The 24,418-nt window shown below is 36.1% G+C and overlaps 1 protein-coding gene across 3 annotated transcripts in view; it reads left to right on the plus strand.

The window, feature by feature from the left end:
• The first annotated feature begins 5,781 nt into the window (after nucleotides 1–5,781).
• slc23a2 (solute carrier family 23 member 2) overlaps nucleotides 5,782–24,418 on the plus strand; it is a 46,487-nt gene continuing 27,850 nt past the window's right edge. Inside the window, exons 1-2 of one of the 3 annotated variants that reach the window (XM_077224508.1) lie at nucleotides 5,782–6,062; nucleotides 21,976–22,038. In XM_077224508.1, the coding sequence (XP_077080623.1) occupies nucleotides 22,026–22,038 (13 nt within the window). In that variant the 5' untranslated portion in view covers nucleotides 5,782–6,062; nucleotides 21,976–22,025. Of the gene's footprint in view, nucleotides 6,063–21,779; nucleotides 22,039–24,418 lie in introns of those variants that run through there. The other 2 variants (XM_077224510.1, XM_077224509.1) reach the window with 2 other exon arrangements.

Genomic DNA, 24,418 nt, shown 5'->3' on the forward strand with positions numbered 1-24,418 from the left:
TATACTATATATATATATATATATATATATATATATATATATATATATATATATATATATATATATATATATATATATTGAAACAGACTGATATAAATATACTGTATGAGTGGCTTGTTTATCTTTATTTTTTTCTTTTGCCTACATATTGTTTTGTAAAGGATATTTATTATTATTATTTTATGAAGTACAGTACACGATGGACAACTTTGAGCATCTTCTGCTTATTAGACAGTTGTATTATCATGAATATGGGGCAGTTATTGTAACTTTACACAACAATCCCCTTTTATTGCACACCTATAAAATAACAAATACTACAACTAACGTGAAGTTAAAAGTTCAGAGTAAATTAAAAGTCTGTTTTCAGTTCACTTTCAGCAAGACCTAAATTGTAAAAGATAATATTGTTTTATTTTTTGTTTATTTGGTTGGAACAGATGCAGATTCATGTAGATCTAATGAATAAAAGATGCACTACTCTTGATCAAAACCAGTGTGTTTCTGTTAATGTTACGGATGCTTTTAATGATAGACTTTTTTTGATAGAAGTTTTGTCATTTAGCCAATGACAGTGGTTATTCTTAGTGCTTTTCCTTAAACAGGCCATTCTTAACCCTTGTGCATCAATTTAAAAAAAAGTTACACATAGGTTCATAGAGGACAAAAATGTCAAAAAACTTGGTCTCATTTGAAGAAGACCCTTGGCAGATTATTGTTGAAGTAAAAAAAAAAAAGATTCACAAAGTAAAACAAAAAAATTATAGATGTTTTAATTTATGAAAATGATTTATGAACAATATAAACACATAATTTATTTAACATGTTGAACTCTAAAACTGCTAGAAAATCAAATCCATAAATCTAAATATAAGTTGTGTTCCAAATTTGAGGTTGATATCTCAAAAAATTAGATTTTGTTTGGGCGCAGTACCATATTTTCCCCATTAGATGCCAGCAAAACTCCACTGGTGCACACAGTGGTTGGATTTGTGATATGCAGTACTGTACGTTTTTTCTCTCTCAAAAATTACACGCATGCACACACATTATTTTATCCAATTGGCTCTATAATATGTAGAAGCAGAAAACAGGACTAAAGTGATAAAGGCCAACACTAAGAAAATGGCACCATGTGCTAAAAAAAAGGAAAAGTTTAAATTGTGAAGCCTTGCCAACAGAATGAAAGCCTATTACTGTAAAGTAAATGGGGGTGAAATAGTAAAATTCCAATAAAAATACACACTTGTTCCAAAATGTATGCAGTTGGCAACGTCGCACAAGGGTTTAAGGTACACTCTCATTTCTCAAATTTCTCTCATTTACTCACTCTAATGCCGGCCCAGATGTATAGAATTTTCTTTCTTCAGATGAACAAAATATTTTTTTCAATAATCCATCTCTGTGAGTCCATCCATGTATTGTAGGCTAAGTGTATCGGACTCTAAAGTTGATGTGACAAAAAACAAACTGAATGAGATGGGTGGCCAGAATCAATGTCTGTGTGTGTGTGTGTGTGTGTGTGTGTGTGTGTGTGTGTGTGTGTGTGTGTGTGTGTGTGTGTGTGTGTGTGTGTGTGTGTGTGTGTGTGTGTGTGTGTGTGTGTGTGTGTGTGTGTGTGTGTGTGTGTGTGTGTGTGTGAGAGAGAGAGAGACAGAGAAAGAGAGAGAGAAATAGTAATATTAGAACTAACTTCAACTTTAACAATAAACCATAGATTCCTGATTTATGACAATAATTTTTTTAAAGGTGACAACTTTTTCAAGATCATTTAGCATTTTCAAATCATTTCCACAATTTGGTTTGTGTTCACAAAGCCTACAATGCCTAAAAAGTGTTGAATATTTAAGTTGTGTGTGACAAAAATGTGTCAGTTATAAAACCATTAAATCCCATATATTATAACAATACAAAATTCCCCCAAGCAAAACAGAAATAGAAAATCAGATTACACTTCTCCATGTGTGTGATTTGCCTGCCAAAACACGATATCTGTGCGAGAATATGTTTATATAGAATATCATGTCCTTACAGAGACGTTTATCAAAATTTTCAGTGTTTATGCAAATCTGTGTGTGTTTTGGTTCATGCTGGAGACACGTCTCCATTTTATTTGCTTTGGGTGTCTAACTAGGGAATACAATCTCTCTTCTCTAACCTCTGTACTTTTCACCTTATACTCTCATGTATGTTTTCTATTGGCTGTTCATCTTAAGATTTCCCATATGTTCAATCTTGTTTCAATCTTATGACATCGCCTATGTGATTCCTTGAACTGTAAATCAGTTAACATGTAGAATCTGAGTGAGGCCTTTAGACACACTAACCTACATCTATCAATTAACCCATAGATTAGCTACTGATTCAGGCCGTTGAACTCTTAAATAAGCAGGAAGACGACAAAGTCAACACTGTCTAGCTCTTGTTCGTGTATTATGGCAGCACTACTTCCGATTCTCTCGCCTGCTGCTATTTCCAGGAGTGACATCACTTCCCGTATGTGTATTTTTGAGCAGAAATACATTTATTGATTCATGATATTTACAGCCAGCTGGGTGAGATTTATTAAAAAATGTGGTTACTCTTTATTTTAAGTTGTCTGTGTTACAGTGTAGTTATACTTATATTTAAGTGCTGAGTAATAACAATTAACTACATGTGCTTACTATAGGGTTAGGGTTAGGATCATTAGGATTTGGTTTAGGGTTAGTCGCATGTAATTTATAGTTATTACTGCAGTAACTTCATGTAAAATGTGTAACCAGGACACTGTAAAAAAAAGTTTTGGTCCCACTTTATATTAAGTGGCTTTAAGTACTATGTACTTACATTGAAATTAATAATTTGATACAATATTGTGTTACAAACATGTTTTTACATTGTACTTATATTTTGAAAATACCTGCATGTAATTACAGCTGTAATTAATTTATGTAATTAAATTTGTAATTACACAGTTGACCCTTCTCCCACCCAAACCGACCCATACCACCACACCTGTCCCTAACCTTACCCGTTTCACACCTCAATAGCAGCAAAAGTTTTTTACAATACAACCTGAACACAATAAGTACATTGTACTTATTTTTCGATGCAAGTACATAGTACTTAAAGCCACTTAATATAAAGTGGGACCAAAGTTTTATTTGATAGAATGTCATTGTTGAAATTTTAAGGTGAAACTTTAGCCAATGTAGAAATGCAATGGAATTCATATAAAATAAGCAGTAAAATGCAGACTTTGTTTAAACCGAAATAACTAAATTAACCTTTTTATAACAATTTACTTATTGACTAAATTCCATGGGAATTAACTTTTTTTTAACTATACTGAAAGAAAAAAAGTAGTAGCCTTTAATAGTCGATTACCAAAGAATAATATTATAGTATGATAAAAAAAAAATGTTGGCTATGTATTTGATGTGCTTTTTATTTTCAGGCTTACATTTGAGGATGTAATGAACAATACATTTGCAATTATTTATTTTATTAGGGAAATACCATTTAAGGATGTGGGCTCTTTGCAAACCAAATTCCTTTCATTTTGTGTAACATTGCCTATTCACTCCATCAGGGGGCAGTACAAAGCTAGTCATGTTGAATTTTTTTGACGTACTCCCTTTTGTAAGTGCACTGTAAAACCAAACAGTTGTTCTAACTAACACTTTTTAGTTAACTTGACTTAATATCAAAGAATTAGTTGAACTTACTTAAAACAATTTAGTAATCTGTACTGTTTGCATGCTATGCCTTCTTTACTCAGAAAACCCAAGTACACATTACTTGACTGGTTTGAGTACCATTTTGCAAAAGCAAAAAAAAAATAGCAGGCGGGGCAAAGGGTTTTTGAGGCGGGGTAAATCTTAATAGACTTTTCACTGATTTCTTCGACTAACAATTTTGGGAGAACGTCACATAAGTTGACTTCGTAAATTCATGTTGATTTCCTAAAATTTCTCACCATTATTGTGATAAGTGTTTCCTTTGGTTGGGCACTGGGAACTTAATTTATATTATTGTAATTTTCTTCCAATTGATGCAGTGATGCAACATGAAATCAATTATATGATTTCAAAGGAAGTGACGTAATAAATATGACATATATTTATACTTAAATTATTTCCATGTTTTGAATGAATTTATTAATGATATCTATCATAACTATTTCATGTATATTAATGATCTTTTAACATTTTATTGCTAACACTTATGGCTTAAACTTTTAATTGGGTTGAAATAATCCCTCTATATTTGTGACATTTTCTTGCAATTTTGCTTGAGTCACACACAGACTTCAACATTCAGCATGCAAACCACAACAATGGTAACAATTTTTTTTATTATTAATTTAATTAATTAGATCATTACAATTGTATTTGATGTCTCTTGTCAGTATAACCTCAATAACGATAGCAAATACAATTGTAATGGTAAAATAAAGCCAAAAATAGTAAAACAAAGCAATTCATTTATTCATGCCGCAATGCACTCTGGGAGTACACTTCCTCAGATCACAGATAGAATTAAGTTGACAAAACTTAAATAGATTAAGTAAGAAAAACTTGATGCAATTAAGTTATGATTACTTAATTAAATTAAGGCAACGAGTTACCTTAGTTTGTTTAAGTAGATTCCACTTATCCGTGTTTACAGTGTGTTGGGACCACTCATATTTAAGGACTACTCTGTTTATTTTATTGTATGTGCATCACAGACATGCCAGCTTAATGTAACAAAATTATTAGGCGTCAAACCCCTAATTACATTAAGACAATACCTATACCAATTTTTTTTTTCATTTTGTATTACCATGACAAAGTAAACATATATAATAAAAGCACCTAAAACAAATTTTGTATTTATTCATTGGCGCTATTGTATGTGTTCAGATTAAATGTCAGTGAGCTTAGTCACTGCTGCTCTCTTAAACCCTGCATTAAAAGCTTTGCAAAAACACAATGAATGATTTACACAACAAACTCTTCGTCTGCTTATCCAATGGCCCTCTGCTGAGCAAAAATAACAGTCCCTCAGTGACCTCCCTGTGTGTCTGCATTACATGTTCTTTTAGTGGGTTGTTCGCTGATTATTTAATTAGTTTTGTAATGAAAATGTTTAATAATGATGATAATGGAAAACAGGTCACGTGTTGTTATTTTCAAAACGGCGCTTAAATAGCACAAAGTTTTAAAACTAAGAGATGCTTTCCTACTAATTGTGTAATGTGAAAAATTCGCCTCATATCATTGGAGCCTTGTCATTATGTAGTTGACCGAATGTAGGTCAATTAAGTAATGACGCAGAGCAGTCTGAAGACCGACAGGGGGCGTCGAGGAACAACACGGATGGCCTTGAGTGAAACTATGTGCTTCTTTTATTAACATATCGTTATTTACATTTAATAAAGTTAGCTGTATGTTTATGTAATTCATAAATATATGTTTACATATATTTTCAATCTCTTACCGCCTCTAAAAAAATGTATCTATTTGAATAATTGCATGTTGTAAATATGTCTGATCGATAGCCTACTTCTGGGAAAAAAGAGAATGAAAGCGCCATCTTTACTGTTAAAAGCACACTTAGAGGAAGTGTTGGTCCTGTGAGGCAGATAGGGGGCGTGTGAAGGAGGATGCATTCAGCGGACTTATGGAATCACAGGGGCGGAAACCATACCGTTGTAAAAGAGGTGACTGGAGGCTGCGCGTCATCGCTTCTGAACAATTATATTGGCCGAGAGTCACCAGAAGGCGTGGCTTGTGAGCGTCGCGACGTCAGGGTTTGTTTTGAGCATGCGTTGAAAAGCCACAGTGCCCCTGTGTGTAAGTCCGTGTGTTGCTATATAACAGAGGGGAAAAACCCCGTTCCACTCGCCTCCTGCTCATCATATGTAAGCCCGTGTAGTCAGAAGACTCATTCCTGTCGAAGATGTTTGCTCAGAGAAAGTCGCTGTTTCTGTATTAACTCTCAGTAGTGTTGAAGTAGGACATTCAGAGTAGCGCGACAGAGCACAAGGGGAAATTACAGAAGAGGAGGACAACGGTTTTTTTCTTTCCTGAAAGGTGAGCAACAATGTATTTTGTGTATTATTTGTGACGCAAGTGATGTACTTGTAAATATAAATATATATTTTATTCATATCTTTTATAACGGAAAATGTCCTAGTCGCATCGCATCCCATCAACACCTCATTTCAGTCGTTGCGATGCGATACAGCTATGCAGAATATGACTTCTAACCGGCTTGACTGCATGCAATAAAGACGACGCTGTTATATGAACAATTACATTTTTCCTTGTTTTGTTCTCTGGTTTATGTGTGTATGAGACTTGATTTTGAGGTATGGATAACGTTCAGCACTATCGATCTGTCTGTTGAGCTGAGCCATATAGACGTTAAGTCACTGGCTCATTTTAAAGGGACCACGTGCTTTCAGCCGGGCTGTTTTGAGATGTATTTTTTCATCTTATAATAACTACAAGTGACAGCGAGCAGGTTAATCTCTATTTTTTCTTGGCTGCGCACATGCTTAAACACACATGGTTGATCACTTAATTAAGATTTAATAATCCTAGACGACATTAAAACGCAACAAACAAAGTATTAAGTATATAATTCCCCCCTTCAAAAGCAGTGAGAAATGTACTTTTCTGTCAAGTATCCAGTTCCATTATGGTGACATGATAGTTTGAATAATAAACGTTCTTGTCTTAGTTGATTAAATAAAGGGATACTTGTTTTGATTATCTTTGAGAAGTATGTCAAGGTTAGTAATAGTTTGATAGAGGAGGTGGCAAAGGGTAAAGATTGTAAAGAAGAGCAGGCTCATAAGGTTCATGCCTGACATCATCATTTGTGATACAACCTGGACATAGTTTCTCCCTCATTAAATATGGATTTGGTAATTGGTGGATGTTTTCCATAAGTGATGTCAAAACTGTCAGGTGTTTCTATGGAAATCAGTAGTATAGATAAAGTCTAGTGGCTGCTAACTGTAAGTTTCTAGGCTTACTTTAACCTCTCCCAGTTGTTCCCTTGGCCAAGACACTTTACTAGTTTATTGTCCATGTAAGACATTGGTGCAACGTAAATCGCTGAATTGCAAATCAGTAAGAAAAAACGTAAGTGGTGTAAATGTTTTACGGTCTTGGAAAATCTGGAAATATTTGGAAATTGTGATGACTTCTAACATTATTAATGTCTTTTTTTACTGTGACTTTTAATAAATTTAATGCATCTTTGCTAACTAAAAGTATTAATCATTACCCCAAACTTTTGAGTGGTAGTGTATTTGTTTATAATATTTGGCTCTGAAAAATCTAATCAGCAAGATGTTGATCTTTGTACAGTAAAATTTTCCAAAAGCCGTCGTAATAACATCAGTCTGTGTGTTGAGGGTCTTATTGGAAACATTTGCACACTAAGAAAAATCATAGATTAATGTAAAAGCTTGCTATCTGACATGCATGTTTAAATCTTCCTCAGAAATTTTATATGAAATTAATTTTACCCAGCAATCAAGAATGATTGGAAATGCCATCTACATTTTTTCATCATTGTGGTAACGCTGAAGTATGAATAGCAAATCGTGCCCTCAAGAATTTTCCAGTTATGCATAGAGGATGGAGGTCACCTATAGCCTACCTCTCCGTCTTTCTCTGGTTCATTGTATGGATCTTATGTTCTTTTATATTTTCTTTTGAGTATTATTTTCTAAAATCAAAATATAACTGAATGCAGAATGCCTCAAAATTGCAATAAATCAAGGTGGACACAACAGCCTCTTAAATGTCTACAAACACTCAAGTATCAGTTAAGCTCAAGTGCTCAAAAAGGGCATAAGTAAACCAATATCCTTCAAAAAGCTCTCTACAGTATAGCAGATAAATAAAATGATGTTTAAGCTGTATGCCATTTTTTGACTGTACTAAAGCACAAAAATACCATGTTTGCAGATATTTAGGACACATGTCAAGTTCACATACTCGTTTATCTGAAAAACAATGCTACAGTAAAAATACAAAGTAATAGGCAAAAAAATTTAGTACAGTAACTAAATGCTTTACTCTGCTGCATGTTTCTGAGAGCATAGGCTAATTGATTCTATATTATTTTTAAATCTTTAAAAGTAGCCTATGTCAACAGAAAGACATCCAGGGCTGCATAAACAGTTTAGATAAACCAATGTAGCTCAGAGGAAGTCTGCTGTATTTTATAGCACAAGCTGTCGAGCAGCAGAAGACTGTTTTGAGTGGAATGCTTTGCTTAAACAAATCTCTTGTGCTTGGTTTTGGCTTGCCTAAATATCATACAGAGAAGGTAAAGGCGATGGATGCTCATAGTTGTATAGTCTTACTTTTCTTTTTTTATCTTAGAATAGAATCTGCATTTGTCAGCAGAAGTCATTGCTCACTTGTCGATCCAGACATACCCAGAAGTGGATTTTTTTAATAAATTGCCAATTAACTGTATTGATTTAACAGACAGCTTAACTAAGGAAAGTGAGAAGAAGCATGTAATTAAACCGTGAAGCTGAGAGAGCATGTTAACACACCAGCAGACTGATGCTCACAAAACGTTATGTAACTCACCACTGAAAAACAAGATGGTATTAAGGTCTTTCTTCCTCTTTTTGATTGTTCTTTCTTTTTCTCAGTCATCTGATCACTCACAAAATGAAATTTAGTCTCTTGAAGCGAAAAATATGCCATCACTCACACACTCTCACTCACGCTATTTCAGTCTTTTTCACACGTCTTCTGATTCTCTCTTCTCTTTTTCTGTCTCTTTCCATTTTTCATGAGGAAACATTAATGATCACATAAATGGTCCAATTGACTATTAACTAACGATTAGCTGACTTTTGCCTCAATACACTCCTAATTACTGATTATTGATAGTTAGTGAGGTGGTTGTTAAGTTTAGGTAGGATTAAGAGATGTAGAATATGGTCATGCAAAATAAGGCATTAATTGCTGTTACTGTCTTATTGTTCCGGCAATGCCATGGACCATGGTTAAGGGATAGTTTACCCAAAAATGAAAATTCTGTTATGTCGTTCCAAACTTGTATGACACTTTCTTCTTTGGATAAAAGATATTTAAGATGTTTAACCATTGACTTCCATTGTGTGATCACATAGAGACATTGCTCAAAATATATTATTTTAGGTTCCACAGATGCAAGTCATGGTGACATGATGAAATGATGACTGAATTTTCATTTGTGGAAATTTTCATTTCTATAGTTGTATTTAGTAAAAACCTATGAATAACACTTATTGGCCTCTGATTGAGATTCTTTCCATAAACCACCCTTATAGGACTAGCATAATTGAGATCCTGTTGGTTTGCCGTAATGTAAATTGTGAGGGTTTCACACCTTGCATAAGAGGAAGGTGTCATGTCACTGGTTTATGAATGAAGGATCCAGTGACATTTGCTCATTTCATTTATTGGCATCAATCTTTATTTGCCCTGAGATTGTTTAGATAAGTCACTGGTTTTACCTTGTTTATTGCTTGTGTGAAAAACATTGTACCATTAAATGTATGGATTTTAATCTGAACAATGATCTGGTTTTGATCAATAATCTGGTTCATCTTTTGAGAATTTATCTCTGGTGGCTATTTATCATTAGGGATGCACCGATATGAAAATTGTGGCCGATAACCTATAATATATATTTGAGATCCGATAACCGATATATTGGCCAATAAATCTAAATCAGATTTTATATAATTTTTGAGAGCCTGATTACAAAAATAAGTCACCATTAAAATGTCTCAAGCACACAATTATAATGATGTTCTCATAATTTTATGTAGCCTATATGACAGACTTAAGCTGCAAATTTTGTTATTTTATTTTTTTACTGTTCTTTTTTTAAGTGATTTCAAGCAATTCAAAACCATCATGGTGAACCCTGTGCATCTGAAGTGTCTCAGCTGAAGGAAATATTTATCCATTATTTATCGGCTTTAATATATCTGCCACATTTTCTTATTGGGCTAATGATAACATAAAAATGGACATATATCGGCCAATACCGATATGGTGGCCGATATATCGTGCTTTCCTAATTCTCATTGCTCTTACAATCTGTACTTTGATTTTTTTTTTTTAAATAAAAGAAAGTAATAATATAAAAAACTAAAACAATGATGATTGTGTCCTCATGTTAAAGACTTGCCATCGGCTATGTACCCACCCAAAAATTCCACCCAAAGCAGACAACCAGGGTCACATGATGTCCTTGACTGCATGGTTTTTAAAACCTTGACGTCCTTGACAGTGACTTATTTCACAAAATGTGCAGACGGTGGTTTTTGTTAGTGTCTCTGAATCAAACAGGTTATAGATCAATCTGACACATCTATTTGAGTTGATATCATTATAGTTTGGTAAAGAGTTCATTTTTACCTGATACTTCAACTGATACTTTATACTTTTTTTAAATTTAGATTTTTTTAAATTTATTGTTTTGGATCTCCTCACATAGCCTAGTTAAACATAATGGCTCAGACTTAAAGTGCTGCATTTAGACGCTCACCATAATTCACCTGTTCTTACTGAACAGCATCTCCTGAGATCTTGTAGTTGATAAAAACCTCTATAAATCTCCCTCGCTGTGCTGCAGTAAATGTTGTTGTCATGCTATCTGGCGCAGACCAGATTCAATCCCACCCTGTTCTGCTGACAGAAGCCCTTCAGATAACCCCTGTTGAGTTAAATGCCCCCTCCCATTCTGTGGGGGTCCTTTTCTGTTTAATTGATGTGCATCCAAGATACCCTATGGATATATTCATTTCTAAAGGAATGTGTCATTCTTTGATTTCACTGAAAGTCAAGTTAGCCCCCTGCAGAGGTGCGCTGATGTTTAAATCTCCGCTCAGTGGGGCAGGGCAGCGCTCCAGTGATGTCAGGCTCCCCTGCAGTGCTGCGGTATTGTCACTAAACTCGCTTCACCACCGAGAGGGCTAATTAAACTGCATATTTGTGCGAGCTAACTGGTATGGAGGAATGTGTTTTCATGGGTGTGGAAAGGTCAGCCTCTTTCCTGGGGGGGGGGGGGGGGGATGATTACTCTATTCATCAGAATGATTACTCTGTGGCAGTGGTTTTCAAACTACAGTAGTCAGCCATTGAAGTGGATCAAAACCTTTCATCAAAGTTATGGATGAATTACAATACCCGTTCTTGTCTTAGGACAACTTTTTTGATCCACTGATGTCAGTGTTCTCTGTAAATCATCTGTGAATTTACTTGTGGGCTTTTTAAAAAAAAATTATGCTGTTCAGGAGTCATGTGCCACTGTTGACAAGCAAGCGCTGCTCTGTCTCTTGTGCTCTCGTGGTGCTGAGGGAAATGATTGAGATGCAGTTTGACGGATGTTTGCATTACGTACACGATCGAATGACCAATGGTGGCGTTCGAGAAGGCGGGACCTAAAGCAATGCAAAAATGGTGACTGTAGAAAGCAAAAGCCAAATCCCGGACATTTTGGGCGATCTAGAAATCCCGGCCGGACACTTTTTTTTTTTTTTTTTTGGTCCAAAAAGAGGACATGTCCGGGAAAAAGAGGACATATGGTCACCATATTAGTATTTTAACTTAAGCAAATTTATTTCAGTTAATTGCCCAAGCAACATATAATTGTGGTAATAATTATTATAATAATTATTATTATCAACGTAATAATTAGATAATGATAATTTGGGCTGGGGGCAGCAGCCCACTGAAGCTAAGCAGGGCTGAGCCTGGTAAGTACCTGGATGGGAGACATCCTGAAAAACCGGGTTGCTGCTGGAAGAGGTGTTAGTGAGGCCAGCAGAGGATGCTCACCCTGCAGTCTGTGTGGGTCCTAACGCCCCAGTGTAGTGACGGGGACACAATACTGTCAAAGAGCACCGTCCTTCTGATGAGACGTAAAACCGAGGTCCTGACTCTCTGTGGTCATTAAAAATCCTATGGCATTTCTCGTAAAGAGTAGGGGTGTAATCCTGGTGAACTGGCCAAATTCCCTCTATTGGCCCTTGCCAATCATGGCATCCTAATAATCCCCATCCATTTAATGGGCTCTATCACTCTCTCTTCTCTCCACCTATAGCTGGTGTGTGTTGAGAGCACTGGCGCCGTTGTATTGTGGCTGCCGTCGCATCATCCAAGTGGATGCTGCACACTGGTGGTGGTTGAGAAGGGATTCCGACATGATTGTAAAGCGCTTTGGGTGTACAGTACACATGAAAGCGCTATATGAATGCCTCATTCTATTCTATAATATTTATAATTTATTTTATTTTTATTTAAAGATAAGGATTTTTATTGATTAATTTTAGTTAACAGTAACAACACTGAAAATAGTAAATGTGAATTTGACAACACATTGTTTCCAAAAGTAAATTGTCTTTTAAATGTTATTGAATAATAATTAGTTTGACTTAAGAACAATATACAAAAATAGACTAAAGCTAAAACTTAAAAATGATTAAACCTATCAAAGTTAAACGTATTTAAATGTTATATGGAGAATATTTAATAATATTAAGTAAAGGTATTATTATAATAATATTTTCAGTTAAAGTCAGATTTATTTCTCTAGCATTTCTCGCATTATACATTAAAAACGTTTAATAATAGAAATAATACAAAATAGTGCCAGACAGTGAGCGAATGAAAGACAACAGTGGTGATGGAAAAAAAAACATAGAAAGAGGCAATCAGTTTACTTACTAATTTATAGGCTATGTACCTATCATGTCTTATTTCTTACTGTTCATTTTTTTTTTTAATCTTCTTTGGACCCCCTAGCACCCCCTTGTGGACAGCTGGGGGGTTCTTAGACCCTAATTTTAAAAACATTTGCTCCGGGAAGGCTGGTCAGGATATTCTGAATGATCTTGGTAAGGCTTTAAGATGAAGTTTGTGAGTGTATAAATGCTGAGTCTGGGGTTGTATAAAGAATGTGTGTGGAATCTGATGAGTTTTATTAGTCACGAGTGATGAGTTCCTCTAAAGCTATTGACGGAGAACAGTGAGTTCAATTATGTCTCTTTGGATTGATTATCTCAGTCTAGTTTTCGTTCCATAAACTTCAGATGGGTGACATTTTGTCATGGAAAAAAAAACATGATAAAAATTCATACATATAACTGTTCAAAAGATTGGTGTCAGTAAGATTGTTAGGGACTTTTGAACTTTCTATTCATCAAAGAACCCTGAAAAATCACTGTTTTTTCCCCCCACTGTTGAACTCTTTTCAACTTTGATAATAATAAGAAATGTTTTTGCACCAAATCAGCATTTAAGAATGATTTCTGAAGGATCGTGAGACACTGAAGACTGGAGTAATGATGCAGAAAATTCAGCTTTGTCATCATTTAATAAAATATTAAAATAGAAAGCCGTCATTGTAAATTGTAATAGTATTTTGATCAAATAAATGCAGCCTTGTGAAATGACATAAGTGAGTTCTTCCAAAAATATTTAAAACTGACCACACACTTTTGCATTGCACATACTGTTGGTTTCTCAGAAAAATTTATAGTGGCCCCAGAATTTATTTGGTCACTTAAGTCACACTTAAAATGGAGGAATTCCATTGTTTTAATAACAGAATATCAACCAAATTGGCCCACATGGGGACCCAGGGTGGAATAGATCCCTAGCACCCCCTTGCTGTTCAGGCGACAAATGGGGCAACTTGTTGGCCGTGAGTTGTGATTCGTGTCTGTGGAGAAAGAGGTCCTGGCATTTGAGGAATGTGATTAGCTGGGGCTTTTGCAGGTCCAAAACAATGCTTTGGTTCCAACTTCATATAGACGGGCGGTTGGAAGGGCCCGATCCAATCAAGCGGCCAGTCATGGGGTGCCCATTGGAAATTAAATCAGCCGTATGTTTCTCTTCCATGAAGGCAGTGGCAAAGGGTCAATCAAGCAATTTAAACATTAGTTCTTCTTGCAAGAGTATACCATCCTTGTAACCCTGATGTATATCTGCTGAAGTTCCACGGCTCTGCATCCCCTGGTTGGGCTCCGATGTGGGTGGGGAGCAAGGATGATGAATCAGAATTACAACAAATATGGCAAACAAACCTTAAACGGGTAAATATTGGAACAGAATCCGGATGATGACATAAACGCTGGATGTGTACTGATTAAAAAATGAAAATTGGCTGAGGTTTATCCTCAGAATCTTTTTCAACTTACATGGTACTTACAAAGTTATACCTATTTGCAATTCAAAAGGGAATCTCAGGAATGGTTAAGGATGTAAAAAAAGTTGTGGATCAGGTCATATTTTGATAGAATGCTCAAAAGTCCATGCTGACAATTAGTTGAGAGCAAATACACTGGCTGGTGTTCCAGTGAAAGCCACCACCCACCCATATCTGAACAGCAGTAGTGGAATAATTTGAACAAGAGAACTTCAGGATATGGATGGATCTGAAATAACCACAGAATTAATACAAGAAGTTGTTAAGTGTGAAGACTGAGGATTTCAATCAGAAAAGGAGATCAAATAATAAAGACTGGCACATGTATCCTGACTTTCAACAAACCCCAACCACCAGAATGGATCTGTTTAGGACATCTAGTCACTGTCAGCATATTCATTGAAAATCATCTTTGAGATGCTTCGACTGTCAGAGGTTTGGTCATAGTTCTGCTGGATGCAATAACAAATATATTTGGCATAACTGTGTAGAGGAAGGACATGAGGGAAACTGTTTAAAATTACCAAAATGCAGGAATTGCACAGGTGACCATCCATCTTAATCAAAGAACTGTCCCTCATGGATAAAAGAAATTCAAAAAGTGAAATGTCTTAAAAGAGTAAACTATGCAGAAGCTCGAAAATAGGTTGAAAAGCTTCCTACTTTTCAGTATGAGAAACCTTTTGCTGCGGTGGTGACTGAGCGCCAGACGGATCAGACCCAAATAAAACCTGAAATGAATCAGCAAAACCTCAACTTCAACCAAAAAGAAAATGCAAAGCACCTAAACTTCTAGTTAAACACAAACCGAAACAAGTGAAGACCAGAGTTTAACAATTGAGTCTATTATTCTGTGGAACTGTCGTGGTGTTAAGGCAAATTTTGCAGAAGCTTCAACCACTACCCATGATTCTCAACTTTTTGCCATTTCAATGATGGCACAAATACCTACTTGCACCCAGGACATGAAACAAATTCTGCAATTGATATATCAAAATGTGAGCGTGAACTTTTACTTGATTTCTCGTGGCAAAATGGGATGATTTATGTGGAATCCTCATTACCTCCATTAAATCAGACTTTCAACATACAAACCCTAGATGGAAACTTGAAAAAGCCTGCTGTCTTTTTCAGACCCTTTTTCACAGATATACTTATGGAAATGGGAAATTAAATAGAACCAAAGACATCATCAAACCCAAGGTTCAAAGTAAAAAGGTTCAATTGTAAAAAGGCTATTAAAGATTAGAAAAAATAGAGAGGATCTTCAACAAGCTTTCAACAAATGAAAATTAAATTTAAAATATGTCAAGCACGTAGAGTCATAAATGATACAAAGAGACCGGACCAGCTGGAGAAGATTTGTATCAAATCTAACAACTAACATTCCAAAAAAATGTTTTTTTACACAAAATACAATGCATATCTAATACAAAAGATGAAAAACAGAGGGGAACGTCCTCAAGTACGGCGTATTAAACACCAGGACACTCTTTTATCCACAAGCCAAAACATTAATTAATGTTCTAGCAATGCCATTCGGAAAAAAAAAAAACTATTCACTAGAAAACTGTCAACCTGAATTAAACCGAATACGAATTTGAACTATACTTTCCATTCAAATAACTCTGAACCGTATAATTAACCTTTTACTCTGGAGGAGCTTTCCTGTGCTCTCAAATGATCTCCTGTTGGACCTGACAGAATCCATTATTAGTTTTTGTATTCTTCTGGGAATCTTTAATACCATATGGAAAACAGGAGACATACAACCATCTTGGAAGGAAGCAGTTGTTATCCCCATTCCAAAATTGGGTAAGGACCACTGTGATTCAAATATCTATCGGCCAACAGCTCTGACCAGTTGTGTCTGCAAAACTATGTAAAGAATGGTAAAAGGGGTATGGTGTGGATCACAAGATCCACAAAATCACAAGATCAGTGATTATCAGTGTGGTTTTAGACCAGGCACCTTAGATCATCTCATCAGACTGGAATCATTGGTTCGGGACAGCGTAAAAAGAACATGCTGTAGCTGTATTTTTTGATCTACGGAAGGCCTATGATAGCACCTGGAGATATGGTATACTCAAAGATCTACATGAAATCGGTTTGAGAGGCAACCTACCCATTTTTATCTCCAACTTCTTATAAAAATTTCCGTGTTCAAATAGGAACCACTCTATCATAATGAACTAGGGGTTCCACAAGGAAGTATTGCTGCGATCAGACTTGCACTTTGATGCAGTCAGTCTGTAACTGAAGGTGCTGTTTTTAATCTGGTCTGGTTGACGTTGCACGTTAGGGGACGGCAGATGTTGAATGGCCTCAGCCTCCTTAAGAAATAAAGTCTGCTTTGACCCTTCTCGTACACCGTCTCCATGTGACTCTTCAAGTCCAGCTTGCTGTCGAGCTGCACACCAAGGTATTTGTGGCTGGATACCATCTCCACCTTGATGCCCCGGATGGTGATCGGAATTGATTTTCTTCTCAGTTCCTCCTAAAATCTCCTACCATCTCTTTGGTTAACCCATTTGCACGTGATCGTGCGCTCCAGGGACCAGCCAAGACTGATTAGAACGGTCAGTGCATCACGTGATCAACTGCTAAATTCAAACGTGCTTCGCGCATTGATTGGCGCTGAGCCAGAGACGGACGCACTCAGCGCTGTCATATATCACAACTATTCAGTGTTTTCAACCACATAATGTTTATTTTAGGTTTCAGACATTTAAATACACATAATTACTAGCAAAACAATGATTTTGAGTTTGTAAAATACACACTGATGTCTGTGGAAGCGCCAATAATAATCCTTTCCAATATAATAAGACGACACGTTTTATTCATATCAGATACACATTGTGTAAGCAGCTTTACATTTTACCCTATTCTTCTCCGGCCACTTACTTTCATGTATTTCGTGAGAAGTGGAGGAATTGACGTGTTGTAAATGCAACAGATCCGACATATTGAAGGTGCTTGAAGTCAAAGAATGTGGACCTCACAGATGCATCAGTAGTGTCCAGGTGGGCATGGGTACTCTGTAACATGTAAATGAGGGCATCATTTACAACCTTGTGTGGCTGATATGCAAACTGTAAAGGATCCATGTGAGTTGACATACTAGCCTTGATGTAAGAGAGGACTTGTCTCTCAAACGTCTTTATAATATGTGAGGTGAAGAAGTTTAAGAGACAGGTCCTCTCTTACATCAAGGCTAGTATGGCATTTGAATTCCAGACCAAAGCTCTATCTTCACAGCTGAGGCTCGAGCATTACTCCTGATTCTGGAAAATATTGAGAAAGGTCAAGAATGGAACTTTTTAATTGCCTCTGACTCAAGGTCTTGTCTTCAAGCACTTGAATCCATAAAGACTGACCACCCAATAATTGTCGAAATTTTAAAAGAATTTCAAAGAAGGAAAACTTTAATATTATATTTTGCTGGGTTCCAAGTCACATTGGCCTGACTGTTAATGAGAGGGCGGACACGGCTGCCAGGGATGTGCTTGGCCTAGAAATATCTGACTGTAGGCAAGGTTCATGGTTAGCTGGTACCCTCTGACGTCAGAGGGTACCACAACTTCCAATAGGAAAATTCAACTGCAGTAGCCACCTTTCAACCTGAAGAAGGCAGCACTCAGACGTTTTTACACCATATATTGTAGAATTAAAACACTTAACCCAAATGTCAAAAAATGTACTCGAATCAATGAACAGCATTATGAAGCTCCATTCTTACAGATCATTCACTAAAAAAAGTTGTTTTAGTGTTTAGTTACCCTTTAATAAGGAATAATTGGCTTCGTGGTTGGTAAAAAAAAATATTTATGGCCAGTAAATTTTCTCAGTAAAAAGTCACCGGCCATTGGCAGGTGTGGCAAAAAGTTAGTTTTAGTTCATTGGTAGCAATAGAAGATTACGTTTTAAAAACGTAATGTAAAAGAAGTCCAGACCACAACTTCAGTGATACTGGCACAGAGGAATAATGTCATTTAAATAACTTTTTATTTTTTTTTAGCTGATAAACAATAAAAACATTGACTGCCCGATTAATCGCAATTTCCATATAATTGCACTTAAACCGATTTGGCTTATCGCGATTTTGAAATGGCAAATGCAACGAAAGTTTTTTTTTTTGTTTTTTTTTTCGCAGCTTGCCAGTAGGCGCGTTTTCATTACAAATTTGCGCAAAACTTTTGCGTTTTTTTTTTTTCCTCTCTCTAAATGTCGACAAAAAAACGAATGCGAAATGACGGCGTTTCCATTAACTGATGTTATGCGACTGAAACTTCATTTTCTACTCTCGCGATAAGTCATTCCAAAAATCATGGCAATGGACATTTTTTGGTAGGTTTATGCATAGACATCATATAGATAGACGCCCTATCGACCGCTACTGCCTATTGGCGCGGACGAGCCGTGGGGCCGCCATCTTAAACCGGTCACCCGCTCCGCTCAGTGTAATCTGTTTGGCAGGTGCAATGAGCTGTCAGCGCATTTAATTAATCATATCTCACTCAATACCGAACTGATTTTCACGCGGGTACTTTTGCTGCAAAGGTCATACACGTAGCTATGATACAGGACACATTGAATATTTTACTCACAAAATACAAACAATAGTACGGTAATGTTAAATGTTAAATCTTACTTGTGAAAAGTAATCCCCGAGTGATGGTCCGCCGATTTGAGCAGGAATATGCTGCACAGTGCTCTGGCATCTACTGCTTCTATGCAACGCAAATAGGAGTATGACCGGTTTAAGATGGCGGCCGCATTTCTTGCGCCACAGCGGCCAATAGGGCATCTAGTCTCTATATGATGTCTATGGGTTTATGTAGGCTAAATCCCAGCCACCGCACGAGCCATTTTTATTAAAAGGAGATGTATGTGTGTTATCCAAGCATTAATGACAAGGAAAGACCCTTTTATACTTGAGAGCGGCACATATGAGGAGTTTATGGGTGTTTCTCCCTCATATCTGCTTCGAGGTCTTGATTGTGACATTTCTTTGAGGTTTAGAATCCAATATTCCTGTAATTCTTTTGTATTTATGAATTTAATAAAGAACTCTGTCTCGTATTCTGTCCAAACATACCAAACATGTCAGAGGAGTGTGCAAAAACTGTTTCCGTTGCAGTTTTGCGAAGTATTTCTTTTTTGCGAATTGCCTGAGAAACCACCTCATGCGAGCGTAAAAACTTTCTTTGCAATAAATGGGAGTTTTTGGCGAAATTTACGTGTTTCCACTGGATGTATTTTCAATTCGCAATTTCAATTTGCGCAATTTGAAGGGTAATGGAAACGCGGCTATTGATGGTATGTAGACTACGGCTCTGTAAATGCTGCTCCATCTGAAAGCACTGTGAGTTTGAGTCATTTATAACGTGCATTTGAAAATGCAACACGTGTCGAACATATTTCCAAACAAGAGAAGCATTTATGAGCCTCTTGTCCAATAAAATAAATAATTTAATAACATTTACTCCAAAGTCACTTCATAAAGACAGTTGAGCATCCTTCTGTGAGATGATGTGGCTTCTAACACAAAATAAGGCAGTTGTATGTTTAGAAGTCATGTTTAATCAATCAAAGCGTTTCAATCTTCTGTTTATTCAGCTACAGCGATAGGGATTTCCTGGAATTATGTGCCTTATTGTATTTCTGCAGCAGGGCGTATTTGGCGTGTCTGCGTTAAAGCGCCCTCTGGCGTTCAGATAGAGCAGCGTTTACTACCGATCAGCCGCACTGCTCTGACAAGCGGTGCATAAAATAATCGCAGCCTTTGCCAAATACCGTGCAGTTTCATTGCGATTAACTGTGCAGCCCTACAGCCAATCAAAATCCAACCTACTTTAAAGAGCTTGAACATTTAAAGTGACAGACAACATAACTGCAGAAAGCTTATAATAAAAAGAGCATTATTGTGAGTTAGTGTGTACTCTTATATATAGTTATTGTTATAGTAAGGCCTATCGTTCTTGATCGTCCTTAAATCTGCTCAAACCGTGACTGCAGTATCTGTGGATGATTCCGTCCTGCTGTGTTTTGGACCGTCCACTGATGATCACATTACTAGAACACATACTATACCTGATGGGTCATGACTAGCACAGCAGTAATGCTGAATGTTGATATGATCAGTCTGTTTGTCTACGTGCCTCACAGGCAGACACACACATACGTAGGCTACTTGTACACATGAGCCCCTTTCACCCTATCAACTCTGATAAATTACCGTGAAATTGACAGATTTTCCAGGTAAATACACAAATGTGCTGTTCAGCGTCTTTTTACCGTTAAGATGCCATTCAAAAATCAGTACCAAAATACAGGTAAACTCTGTGATGCCATTCATCGAAAATGACATTTAAACACTGAAGCTCAGTGTATACTTTTTTTTTTTTTTTTACGTGTACACTAGCATATGCAGTCGAACTCTTAGCCTTTCAAAGTATACAGGGTGGTTGACACATGCGCTCTAGAAAGATTCAACTTTGTCCAGTGTCTGCGCTATTTATCTCTAGAAGTTATGATGACCAATAAAAATGTCTTTGTATTCTTTTAAAGTAAAGGATAATAACCCCCTCTCACAAGCTCTTGTCGATGTGGCCCTCTGTTGTTGTTGTTGTTGTTGCGATCTCTGATATTTTGTTGTTGTTGTGGCCATTTGTTGTTGTTGTGGTCTGATATTTTGTTGTTGTTGTTCGTCTCTTTATTTTAATTTTCTACTGTGAAACAATGACCTGGGGCAGTGTTGCTACCTTGAGGAACAACTGATTAGTGCAAAACAAATTCATTGCACATGTAGGATCTGTACATACTTTGACGAAGTTTGTGCCACGCGCACTGTACGTGGACCCTTGTGTACCAGTTAAAACCAAAGTATACCTTGGGCTTGAGCCATTTTCTTTATCTGCCTGGATGAGCACTTTAGTTCCACTATCTGTCATAATACTTATTACAGTACTACAATAGTAACTGAAGAACCGCAGCGCTGATTAATAGAAAAGGGTCTCGAAACTCAAGACGCGACGCAACGTTCACACGTCCATCTAGGCAATTTTTACATAGAAAAACAAATAAAAGCAGTGGAGCTTGCAGTAAATGGCCAGAGAGAGCTTTATGATTGGTCCAAAACAAACATCTTACATCAGCGCGTTCTGAATTCGTACATGCTCATTCCGGGATTCTGAGTTTTGTGATGCGGTTGCGGATGAAATAATAGCCCATCCGCGCATCTCTACTGGGAATGTTTCATGAAGGCGAAAAAATTCCCCAAGCAAATTCTGCAGTGAGTTCACAAGGGTCACTGCGTTGACCGACGAAAAGCTGCTTGGTTTGAAAGTTAAAGGAAAGGAAAGTTGCATTATTGTAAACACTGTGTTTGTTTGTTTGTACAAACTACGGGAAGAGTCCAAATTATTGTCTGTGGCAATCAACTGCATGCATGCCAAACATTTGTTGGAACTTGGTAGTTTAACACATTTGTTTAAGCTTTGTGGAGTATAAGGCACAGATTTGCTTATATGCTTGCACATTCGGAATATCAATGTTTATTGAACTTCTTAGATTGAATGATGATTTGAAATAGAATGATAGAAAAATGGCTTGTGATTTGCATTTTGGCTGCTGATTAACACCTGTCTCCTCTATCTTTCTTTTTGTCAACCCTCATTCCTTTTTCATGTCCCTACCTCTTTTTTCTTCTATCTTCCTCTTTTCCATCTTCCCTCTATCCTTCCCTTCTCCCAGTTTAACCCCTCCTACACAGATGCTTCCGGCCGACCAGATTGGTGGGAGTGATGTGTGAATTAGGTACTTATTTCTTTACTGTCTCCAGTTGCACTTGGATTTGCACTCGGACACCTGCTTTCCAAATAAAATAACTAGTATCAACCTTCTTAGTATCAGTTTGCGTAGTAAACTGTAAATAAGATTTTGTTTTAAGACCGCAACTCTTTAATGCAATATCTAAAAATCACATTCGAGCATATTGTAAATAAAAGATTGTTCCGAGGGTATTTTTCATATATTGGACATTATCCTTGACATTGTTTTGATTTACATTGCGAGAATCACATTTAGTGTAATTTTGGTTTTAAAGAAGGCAACCTGACAACCCAGCATTAATTTTGCCAAGCCTTTAAAACATGTCTGACTGGTTGTATGTTGGTCAAATGAATGAGGAAATTATCCACACAAAAAAAAAGTGTGCGCACAATTTATCGTTAAAAGATTGTGATCTCGATTCAAACACCCACTCGATATTTTTTACAATTTGTTATTTCTATTAAATCTTTGACAAGTAGCCTACTATCACAGCGAACATTGAAATCTGCGTTCTCCCTGCCACAGAGAGCAGTTGTCATGTATCGTTATGAAACCGCTTCTCAGACAGACTCTTCAACCACATATCGTTATTTCTGTGTTAGAATCGTTCAGATTATCACAGAAGTACTCGGATAAAAGTTTATAGATCGATAAACACTGTTGTCTATGGTAGAGATCAAAATAGAGTAAATCACCATTTGAAGGTAACTTGATTACATCAGTAGTTGGTGACAAGTGACTGTTAAAAAAATTATTTGTCATTTGAATTATTCATTCAAGAGATTCGTTCAAAAACACTGATTCATCCACTAATGGAAAAAGATATGAGTGAGTCATTGAATCATTCATTCAAACCATTTATGTGTGTGTATGTGTGTGTGTACATATATATATATATATATATATATATAGCCTAGGTTACACTTTATTTTAAGGTGGCAATGTTACAGTGTAATTATATATTTAAGTACTGAGTAATATTAAGCAACTACATGTACTTACTATAGGGTTAGGATTAGGATTTGGTGTAGGGTTAGTTGCATGTAATTATGCACAATGTACTGTTATTACTACGGTAAGAACATGTAACATATGCAACAAGGACACTGTAAAATAAAGTGTTACCATAGCCTATATATATATATATATATATATATATATATATATATATATATATATATATATATATATATATATAATTCATTCACATAAATAAAACATTATTAATTGGTCTGAAGCATTTAACATTTTGTAACATATTATTTTGTTTAATTGTTTATTCAGAATTGTGGGAAAATTGTGATTCTCAAAGATCACAATCGTTATTGATAAAATATGTATCATTATTATTAATAATGTCTATTAAATTTCATATAAATCTATGTCTAATACGTATTTATAAAATGTATATTATTAATAAAATATCAAGTACATAACACATCATTTAATAAGTATAATGTTTATATTATTTTATTTTAATATTTCATGTTTAATGTTCAGTTAATTGTAGACCAGTGAGATATCATAGTGGTTGTGGCATTACACAAGAAGGAATAGAAGCCAAACGGTTGACAAAATATCTTGTCGTTTGTCATGACAGTTCCTAGTTTGCGTGTAAGAATCTGGCACTGCATGTAGCGCTGAGGGGGGTTTGTGAACCCAGATGGCTTCTAGATACCAAGCAGATGTGATCGTCCTGGAGTTCAAGGCTGCTGAGGGATCATGGGCTGTAGGGGGAGGGGTACAGCCGTTGGTGGTGAGCTGACATGTCGAATCAATGTCATTAATAGGGAAGGCCACAAGAAAAATAAACAGAACTTGACTGTTAACAAAATCAACAACATCCGCTGATAAAGCGTTCTAGCCTTCTCCAGTCACACGCTTTCTTTCATTCCCTTATGTTTTCCATCCTATCTTGTCATCCCACTTCCCAATCTTCTATAGTCTTTTCTTCTTTTTTATCATTCTTTAGCTCAACAATTTTTCCAATTCATCTTTTCCTTATCTTTGTTACTGTAGATGTTTGATCACACATTATTGTTGAATAAATGTTTGTTTGAGTTCAAAACCACAGTAATGTAAGTGTGGGTATTTGAGTATGTTAATACGAGTACATAAACAATTTTTCACTTGATATGTTCTCAGATTTCATTGCTTAAGTTATTTGTCCTGTTCATTCTGCCTTTGACTTTGCGAAGTGTTCCATTTTTATTTGACAAACACAAGATTTAAAATGGATGATTTTCAGTGAATTAGATTGGTTTATGCCTATATGGATTGTTTTATTCTGTTGAATAAGTGCAGGAAGTCATTAGATGAATGCGGCAATGTCGTAATTCATTCATTAATAGAATTGCTCTGTTTC

This window comes from Siphateles boraxobius, unplaced genomic scaffold (genome assembly GCF_051911475.1).
Source record: "Siphateles boraxobius isolate OS27281-9 unplaced genomic scaffold, OSU_SipBor_1 9, whole genome shotgun sequence".
NCBI lineage: Eukaryota > Metazoa > Chordata > Actinopteri > Cypriniformes > Leuciscidae > Siphateles > Siphateles boraxobius.